This window comes from Leptomonas pyrrhocoris (genome assembly GCF_001293395.1).
Source record: "Leptomonas pyrrhocoris isolate H10 chromosome Unknown, whole genome shotgun sequence".
Classification (NCBI taxonomy): domain Eukaryota; phylum Euglenozoa; class Kinetoplastea; order Trypanosomatida; family Trypanosomatidae; genus Leptomonas; species Leptomonas pyrrhocoris.
Window position 1 is genome coordinate 1345119 of NW_015438360.1, and position 10394 is coordinate 1355512.

At 46.3% G+C, this 10394-nt stretch overlaps 1 protein-coding gene across 1 annotated transcript; it reads right to left on the minus strand.

Annotated features, from left to right (window-relative positions):
- Window positions 1-3345: 3345 nt before the first annotated feature.
- ABB37_02940 (putative RNA-binding protein) lies at window positions 3346-4749 on the minus strand (the record flags this gene model as incomplete). Its single annotated transcript, XM_015800100.1, has 1 exon — window positions 3346-4749. The coding sequence occupies one exon, from the start codon at window positions 4747-4749 to the stop codon at window positions 3346-3348; it is 1404 nt and encodes a 467-aa protein (XP_015661702.1).
- Window positions 4750-10394: the final 5645 nt, after the last annotated feature.

Below are 10394 nucleotides of genomic sequence, written 5' to 3' on the forward strand. Positions count from 1 at the left end.
CCCCCCCCCCCCGTGACCAGCGCGCTTTTCACCTTCAGTAATTTTGTTGTTGGCGCCTCGGGAAAGCGTTGTTTGGTAGCCCTGTGGCTCTCCATGCCACCTTTCTTGTGCTGCGGAGTTTCGTCTGTATGTAACTTCTTTTTTTTTACCTTTTCAAAGCTTCTGAATAACAAGTAAGCCTAAAAGAAAAACTAAAATTACCGTCCATGTTTTACCTCACCTTCGTGGAAGCATGTTTCCTTCAATGTGAAAAAGAAACACACGCCCATACTAATATAATTCAAACGTTTAGAAACAAAAATAAAACAACAAGACAGGAAAATGTGTGATGAAAAAAAAAACAAGTCACCTTGTTAAGAGAAACGAATATTAAGAGGAAAAAACAGAACAACTCAGGACGCAGCTCCGTGTGGGGTCATGAGAGATGGTGCATTCGTGGGGGAGGGACGTGGTGAGTTTACGTGAAAACACGGAAGAAGGAGGAGATGCAGAGCAGAGAGAGAGCCACGACGACAACAGAAAACAACAACAACAACAACAGCACACAACCCAGAATACAAACATGCGACCTGAAGGAATGAAAGAAAGGAAGAAAAAAGAATGGTGATCGAGGACACACACAGACACAGACAGGCACATTGATAAACGTATTCTTTAAACACCACGGAATACCCCACCAGCACCACCAAGACGACTTTTCATTAAACCCCTGCGTAAGCGACTGGCTGAATAGGCGGGGGGTGGGGAGAAAAAAAAGAGTCCAAAACACCCACACCCACACATATATATATATATATATATATATATATATATATATAGGGAGAGAAAGCTGGCAAACCTCAGAATGAGTGAAAGAGAGCCTCAAAAGGGACTTCTACTTTCAATCCGTCAGAGAAGAAAAAGGAACGTGAAAGACAACAAAACGCCAACGCTTGAAGGCGACACCACCGCGACAGAGTTCGACACTCTTTCGCTTACAACGTCTCGGAAAACCAACAACAATAGTTGCCAAGTCGCGGCGGCCTTTTTGTTGTTCGGTCACGGCTATCAAACGATTGTGAGGAATCAATTGTGATTTGCCTCCCGCGTTGGTTGTGTGTTCGTGCGTAACGAGTCCTTACCCCGGGGATATTATGCTCAACAAACTTTAAACTCCTCGAAGATTAAGGGAAGCGTACTTCTCTTCCTGAGCGCGTGTGACGCGCGGGGTCAGAAAAAAGGCAAAAAAAAAGCTGAAGAACATAAAGAACAGTAACAGTCAATGTCACAAATAAGGAATATTTCGTAGTAAAAAAAAAACTAAAACAAGAGCACCTATCGGAGCGATGCAAGCACGGAGAAACAAAAAGGAAACGGCAACAAGCACCACGCTGTCCGGCGGCATCCACATGACCAAAAAAAAAGAGAGAAAACGATCAATCAATCAATAAAATTTAACAGCAGACCAGTCTCCCAAAGAAATAGGGGAAAAAACAAGATGGAGGAGAAACGAATAAAAGAAGAAACGTTGCTACTACGACGACTGCATGTCGAACTCAAGTTTTCGTTGTTGAGTGTATATCGCAGTTCTTTTACAGCTAGATGAAGGACTAATAATACCCAACAGAATACAAAAAAAGGACGAAAAACAGGAAATGCCAGAAAGAACTTCAAAAGAAAGAAAAGAAACAACGCGTTACCCACTAGCTGGTCAGACACACTAAAAGAAAACGAATAGAACGTTTTGGCGGAACAACATATATGTAGAGGGAGAAGAAGATGGCCAAACTGTTGATAATTCAGTGTAGTGTCTACAGCTGTCAACTGTAAATAAGGAGAAAACAAAGGAATACCAGCAGCAGCAATAAAAGAATGCTACTCAATATGCGTGTATGTGTGGGGGTCATCAAAACAGAAAAGGATGCCCCTTGTGAGGGAGGAAGCCAAACACACACACGCAGTACATCCGCGAAGAACCACAAAGCCAGATCAGCAGACAAAGCAAAAACTCTTGTTGTTATCAGATGTTCCTCTTACTGTGAAAGACGCGCGAATTCAATGTAAGGTGTAAGTGTTTCTACCCTGCTGCAACTTTGGCTGCTATCACACTTTGTTATTGCTACCTAAAGGTTGCCGGTAAAGGCATTTTGTGGGTCCTTACTGCACTCAGAACCGGAGGACTGTGCGCCATCTTCGCTTCCGCGCGCTACCGTTATTAAAAACAAAACAACGACATCAAAAAAAGAGTAGTAACGGGCGTTTTTTTTTTTAGATTCGAAAGAGAAGGAAGCGGGTACACACGAGAAGCCGAGTTACACATCGGTACTTGTTAATTTTTCTTTTCTTTTCGCGTCCAGAAAGGTCGCTTATCCGGCTCGTTGGCTAACTGAAGCGATCCCTTTGTCTCTCTGTCAACAACGACAAAAAAAAAAGAAGACCTTAAAATAAGAAGCGTCCGCAAGCCTACCAATATAAATGTGGGCGTGTGAATAAAGGTGCGTGGGAATGGACAAGACCACAAACACTTCCTATGCGACGAAGAGCTGCAGCAACGGTACAGGCCTTCATGCGTAATACGCAGGAGGAGCAATACGAAAAAAAAAATTACTCGACAAAATACGGACAATCACCGATGAGGTGTTCCTATACTTCACGTGAAGAAGTGTGGAACACCGCAGAACAACAACGGTGATACCAACAACGCCAAAACGGGGAGAGGGAAAGACGTAAAAAAGAAGAAGAAGCAAGAGAAACAGTAAAAGACACGCCTGTGCGTTTTTCGAGTAAGACGATTATTAAGCCAATTAAGGGCAGAAAGCAGTACAGTAGATCACACGAAAACAACCTCAACCACTAATTAAAAAAGAGTCAGAAAGTCGCCCAGTTACATCGCTACGGACTAGAACAGCTTCTTCGCAGTGTTGTTCCTCTGTTCTCTCCGGTCCAAGTCTTTTGGTGTCCAGGAGAAGCTTGCCAGGATGCAAAGGTAAGATCCGTTCGTGAGCGCTAAAGGTGAGAAGCTAACCTTCAACGTCACCAGAGAAAAGCAGAGACTATTAAATTTAATCGCTAGCGCCGTGTCCGTGCTGCTGACGCGTCGAGGAAAACAACAGCGACAAAAAACACACAAAACAACAGAGGCGTCACAACTTTCGCGACCGCCACCGTAATAACAAAAGAAAAAGCATATATTCTCTTCCTACCCTCTTTGCGTTGCTTTTGGTGTGGAGCTCAGAGAGGCTCCAAAATATTCTTTATTTTCCTTTTCCCAAAATGAACGTGGACAACCTACCAAAATTACAAAAGAAAAAGGTGGATCCACTGTTGCGCAGACACGCAGACACACACATCAACGCGGTTCATCCGCTACGACGCGTTGTACGGCACAAACACCATCGGAGACCCGCTCGAGTTGCGCGACGTCTGCGTGACCAAGAAACTCGGTGACGAGGCATTCCCGTTGGTGGGCGGGAAGAAGCTCTGTGGCGCCGACAAGGACGAGGCGGGAAACGCGTTACCGCTGGCGCCCATGTACGACACGTTGTTGCTCACCGCAGGCGACAGGCTCTTGGGCGACGAGGCGGACAGCAGTGTCGTCTGCAACCCGCTCGGCGTGGACAGTTTATCGCGGTTTAGGTTGATCGCATCGGGGGCGACGACGTACTGCTGTCCGCCCTCCCCGAGCACCACGGCGTTGTTCGACTCCGGGTTTAACAGGGAGAAGGCCGCCTTTGGGTTGGCGGGCATCGCACCCAGCTGCGGCACCGGCGGCGCCGACTGCGCGACGGGCGAGTAGTTATAGGACGCGATCGGCGGGCTGAAGGACGAGGCTGGGATGAAGATCTGCTGCCCGCTGTCGGCGAGGGTGTAGCAGTAGCCCGGGGTCGGCTGCAGGAGCTGCTGGGGCATGGAGAAGGCGGTCGGCGCCGTTGGCACGTCGCCGACGGAGGCCACGTACGACGGCGGCGACGGGGTCCGTCGGTGGCTGGGCATGGCCGCCCCACCACCCGGCGAGGCCTGATGGGGGCTCGCTGTATCGAGCAGGCTGAGCTTGCCGCTCCCAAGCCCGTGGCCGTGGCTGTGCGGGATGGAGCCCGCCTCGCTGCCCAACGTCGCGCTGGGGTTCGTGTTTTGCGAGGAGGCGCCGTCGTGGTGGTCGCGCGGGGGCGGGAAGATACACCCGCTGCTCGGCACGTGGCCCGCCGCTCCTTCGCGGCGACGGCGGCGCTCTTTCTTGGCGTCGTCGCTGTCCTCAAACTTCGCCAGAATCGGCGCGGAGCCGTGGAAGTAGGTGTTGTTGCCGTGCAGCTTCGCGAGGGCGTTTTTGGCCTCCTCGACGGTCTCGTACTCGGCGTAGATGACCCACACCGGACTCCCGTAGTGATCCTCGCGCATGGCGAAGTAGGTGAGGTTGCCAAAGGTCCGCAGAAAGCGTTCCACGCGGTCTTGGCCCACCGTCATCGGGATGTTGCGGATGTACAGTGCGTTGGTTTCCTCCGTGAAGATCTTGCCGTTGTGGTTCGAGGGGTAGATGACGAGCGTGAAGTTGTGCCCGCACGCCCGCGTCATCTTGCGGTTCAACATCTTGAAGGCCCTCTCGCCGCTGCCTTCCTCGTCGAACAGGACGAAGCCAAAGCCTTTGCTTTTGCCGGTGGACGCGTCCAGCATTATCTTCGCGCTTGACGGATGAAACTCGGAAAAGATGTTCATCAGGTCGGCGTCGGTGATGTTGCGTGGCAGCTTCGCCACAAACAAGTTTTGGAGCGACATCACTGCGTGATGCGCGCGTGAAGCTGACTGCGGCGCCGATGTGGGAAAAACGGCCGGATGCCTTCGTCGGAAGAGGCACTCAGTTACCAAGCGAAGCAAGTAGAGAAAAAGAAAAAGGGTGACTGCTGCGCCGTACCAATACGGCGCCCCTTGCTGCCACAGAGAACAAACGCTCGTGCGAACGCCAACAGACACGATACCCCGAAACAGAGGTCAACAACTTCTGTGTTTTCTTCGCAGAAACAGCAAAAAAGAATTGCAGCGGTTGAGTACTTTTAAAGAACGGCGCAAACGAAGCAGAAGAGGAAAACAACGAAGAAGAAGTCGAAAAAGGAAGGAGAGAGGAGAGAGGAGAGAGGAAGAACAACAACAAAAGCGTCTTTTGATGGTTTTCGTCCTTCAAACGTTTTTTTCTGTCTTCTAAAAAAGGTTCGATTTTGAGCTCCGTTAACACCAAAAAGGAAATGGTAAAATAAAACACACTCAGAAAACAAACACACGGAGGAAGTGAACCACTAAGTTGTCTTGTGGGTTGCACGGCACCGCCACGCACCAATGAAAAAACAGAGAAAAAACGAAAGAGAGAGAGAGAGAGACTAGACCTTTTAACAAGCAAAACAGGAAAGAGATGGCGTTTTTTTTTTGGTGGTCTCCAAAATTAGTAAAATACACTTCTTGATCTTCTGCTATTCCCCCTCTTCCACCCATGGATCCGAGTGGACAGTGGATGGAACCGGCAAGAAGGATGAGAAGGAAGAGATGCAGAACCTGGTGGTGTAAAAGAGACGCAAAGAAGTGAGTCTTTTGCTTTCAAAGAGAACCGAACTATCGGAAAAAAAAAGACAACACCAATGAAAGAGAAAACAACTTTTGAATGGTTGACGATCTCAGCTGCACGACAACACTGTCAAGAAGCCGAGAAACGAACAATAAATAGATGATAAGATAATCCGCGGTCTGAATGGGCCGGATGATCCAAAGACGGAGGAAAAAAAAATCAATAAGAAGGCCAGTTTTGTGGGAAGATATGCGAAAGTAGAGAAGAGTGGCCGCAACACACCGTCCAGCTACAGTCCGCCTTTGGGTTACTTTTGTAAGTGTTTTTATTTCTTTTCCCCCACGCCGCTTTCACCGAAGAGAACACGCGGGAAAGGAAAACGACTACGGGGAGGAGAAACTGCTCACACGCACACACACGCACACACACGATGGAAGAAGAGAAAAAGAGAGCAGAAAAAAACAACAACGTTGTGCTGCAAAACGACACTGCCAATCGTGAAGTGCAATCGTGACTTTTTCTTTTTCCCTTTTTGCTGATGCGATCCTCGCCGTTCACACTGTGGCCAGGTGAACTACGAAATTAAACTATTTGAGAAGTCTCAAGGATTCCTTTTTTTGTCTGTTGTATCCTCGAGAGACGTGTGGAGGGAATGAATGCGTACACTGGCTTCGTGAAGCGCTTATCTTTTTTTTTCTGTGGAGCGACGCACTGCGACGGCACAAGCAGCACGAAGAGAGGGAGAGAGAGCACACATGTACGGGGTCGGTACGTGAACGTAGATGCGTAGGAGTTGCACGGCAAGAAAAAGAATTGAGTGAAGAAAGAAGTTAAAGTCGTTGTGGGCGGTAAACCCTGTGTCGCTGCCCATTCTTACACCAGCTCAAATCAGGGCGATGATCTCCATTTGCCCACACGCAAAGCTGGTTACCTGGAACAACGAGAACAAGAATTCTGTGAGAGTATCTCTAGAGATAGTCAAAAAAACACTCTTTCCACCTTCAGGTTTCGGCGGCTTTTTTTTCCCCTGCTCGATAGGCGGGGTTACGCCGTACCGATGGGACCGGAGGAAAACTCCCGCACGTGGAGAACGCCACAGAAATGGATTTGCTTCATGTTGTTATTCGTCTTGCTTTTGATCGTAACCAGAAACACGTAAAAGACAGAAGGAAAAACGTATAGAAAAAGAAAACAGGAACAAAAAACAAAGAAAAGAAAGAAATGCGCACCGACGAAAGAAAAAAAAACTAAATAACAAAAGAAGGGGAGGACAGTGCCACATATATATATTCTTAAATGTAATCACGAATCAGGAAAAGCGAACCAACACGGAAGAAGAAGAAGAACAAAGAACCATACATCACGACAGTATCAGTATTTAGAAGAATAACGACAGGCGCAAAACAAAACGTTTGTATCTGAATGAGAAGCCTTCTCCAGATGTCAAGCGCAAGTGAATGACGACTTTAAACTATTCTCATAATTTAAATCAGCGTTTGGGTTTCCTTGCTACATTTGATTTCTTTCCTTTTTTAAAAGAGGGAGAGACGGACTTTTCTGTTTCGACCTCTCTTCGATTGCCATCACAACAACCCCTTCAAAGCCATCACGAAAAGTGCTGTGACCGTGCATTCTCACGTTAAAGGTGTGTGCGTTACACCTCACACACACACACCCGCTGCGTGCGCCAACACCAACGAGAACAAATATACGTAGAGAGAGAGAAAGGAACACGGGTTTCGTCTGCGTGCAAAGGGAAGGGGTGGGGGGGCGGGCAGAGAAGAAGAAGAAAAAACTGAACAGTTCGTCGATGAAGTGCTACCTGCGCCTTTCCCTTCATTTTATGTTGCAAGAGAAAAAGAAAAAAAGAACGAGGTTCGCGAAAGAGAAGAGTTGTAGCCCCACACATTCCGAGCACGGAAATAAAACTCGCGGAAGCAAAAAAAATAAACACGAAAAGAGAGAGAGAGAGAAAGGATTACGACAAAAACAAGAAAAAATCGAAACTACGAAGCAACAAAAGAAAAGAGGAATAACAAACAAACAAAGAAAAACCCGGCTGCGCATCTTGTAAGTCATTTTAATAATAACAAAGAAGAAAAGTTGTCAAAACGATTCTCGCGGGAGGAGGGGGAGGGAAGTACAAATAGAGAAAGAGAAAGAGAAAAAAGGAAAAATAAAAGCCGTTTATATATAGCACAACGGCAACCACAACAAGAGGCTCATTTGATTTTGTTAGGCAAAAAAAAATTCGGTGCTCACGTCGTCGGAAACAAACAAAAAAACAACAAAGAGAAGAAACAAAGGTTTATCAGACACCGCAAACAGAAAAGGAAAAACCTGCAGAGGCGAAATCACCAAAAAAAAAACCTCAATCATACCAAAAACAAAAAGAAGTATAATAAAAGAAAACACGTTTTTAGAGAACAAAATGGCCGCCTTCATTGACAAAGGAAAAAAAAAAGAGACGAACACACGCGCAAACCTTTGCAAGGAGGGTTAAAAGAAGAACACAATTGAAATCGGTGGGGGAGAACACGACCAAAACGTGTTTTTAAGGAGTGCCCACAATTCTTCTTTTTGTTTTCTTTTGTTTTGCTCTTGCTGAAGCTTTCCTCCGCAACAGAGAACAACGACAGTGAGGTGAGGAGCACAATAAGTACAAGGCCTTCTGCGTTCTCTTTGTCACAGGAAACCTCCAACGTGTCGAACCGAGGTTTCATAACCGCCGCGAAATGTGGTACGTTCGAATAGAAATCAAAGAAGGTACACATGCGGTTTCACTATTTTCTAATCCACACAAACACAAAAAAAAAACAAGAATAAAAAGAGGTACAGAAGCATGGCCCTCAACGCTGCGTTCTTCGCGTCAGAAGTGATGGCGACACCATGCGGCACATTTCTGAGAACACTCTACTTTTCAAAAAAACAAAGGGGACTGGCGCTTACGAAGAGGCAGCACAGCTGAAGGCGAATGCATCGAATGCCGACGCGGTGTTCTTAAGTTTTGATAATAATGAAGATAACGTGTTTTATGTGGATAGAGCACGAAACAAACGCTTCGGTGATCCAGATCGCGAGGAAAAGAAAAACAAAAACCGAGCACCATGGAGCAGTAAAAGAGAAAAAAAGAAAACGAACATAAGACAATAAAACATCCAGACAAGCTGAAGAAATGTGAGGAGCGGTCAAAAGTGTGAATCGTCGCTGCCGTTGCAGCGTGCAGCGTCGCATAACTTTTGCTGTTCTGTTGTTGCCGTAGATGTCGATGGATAGAAAGGGGAAAGAGGAAGACCCACCGGAAATGCAAGTAGTTTAGGCGCGATAGGCGATGCATCCCCCTCCCCCGTCCCCTCCCCGCTGTATCGGTCCAAATATGCGAGAATCGGATACTTGCGCGTTAACAAGTACTAGCGCAACGGCGGAGAAGTACGCATCGAATGAGCCCCCCATCGTGAAACCCACTCACACTCAAAAAAAAAAAAAGGAACAAAAGGTGGGTGAAAGAAGTTTGCAGGTCCTCCAAGAAAGACCAGATATATATATATACACGAACACAAAATCAAGAACGCAAAAGAGAATAAATAGAGTGGGAAAGAAGAGCAAGGTGTTGAACCCTCTTAAACATGTGTCGCTGCTCAGACAAACCAAAACCACGAGAAGAAACTATTAAAGATAATAGTAACACAGTCGATCTCGTTGCAACAAAACAAACGAAAAAAAGAAGAAAAAGAAAAGAGATAATAATATATATAGTTACAAGACGTTCGAAAAACAACAGAACTGTTTTTTCGTTCTTTCACAGAAACGAGATGGAGAAGGAGCTGACGTGATACAAGCTTCCGGTAAGCCCACCACAGCATTACTTCCACATCAGAGAGCACACACGCCAATTAAAAAAATATATAAAAAATGAAAAAACGAAAGAGAGAGAGAGAGAGGCAGAGCCGTTGCCACTCAGCGAGGTTGCGGCCCTCAGGCCGGCTCAACACCTTCCACACAACAGAACCAAAGGTTAGATAAAAAAAGAGAAGCCCCGAAAGAAAGAGAGAGAAGCAGCTGCTGTACAAGAAATTGCCGTGAGACGACCAGTTCTGTTCTTCCATCACCCTCGTTTAAAACACAACATGGTTCGACAGCGTACCGCCGTATTACAAACATCACAGCACGTCGACAACATCTTTCAGTCGCCGCCAAACGACTCAAAAGAAAAAAAAAACGTAAGTATGTCAAACAGCCAGCATTCTTATTTCCAAGTGGTTACAGAGAAATGACAAAATAAAAACAAAAAGACAATAACAGCCATTTACGAGCGAAAGAAGTAAAATAAAAAGACAAAAAAAAGGAGAGAGACGAAAGGGGAGAGAAGAAAAATAATTCCCCCCAAAATGACATATTTAAGCGTTACTAAACGTCTATTTACGCGTTCATGTTTTTATATATATATCCTTTATTGGCGTTGATTGCACAACATTAAAGACGAAAAGAAAGCTTTCCATTGCCAAAATCATCTTATGAGCAGCAGTAAGGAGAACAAAAGAACAAAAAACGGCGTGACTAGTCTGATCGTGGAAAGCCTCCAAAGCCCTAACCACAGGCGCGATTATCTTTCACTGTCAGGTGCAAGGAAACACGTAATGCTTCTTTTACGATCAAATAATAATAATAATAAGAGAGAAAAGACAGAGTCGTTGAGCTTGCCGGTAAAGCAAGCAAACAAGTAACGCACGAAAACGTCGTCACTGGAAAAAAAAAGCATCCGCAAAAGGGAAAAAGAGGTACCCCGGGAGCTCACAGGATTTGTAATGGGCAGAGAAGACGAAGGCGGAGGGGGGGGGGGAGGGAGAGAGAGCGAAGGGACGTGTCA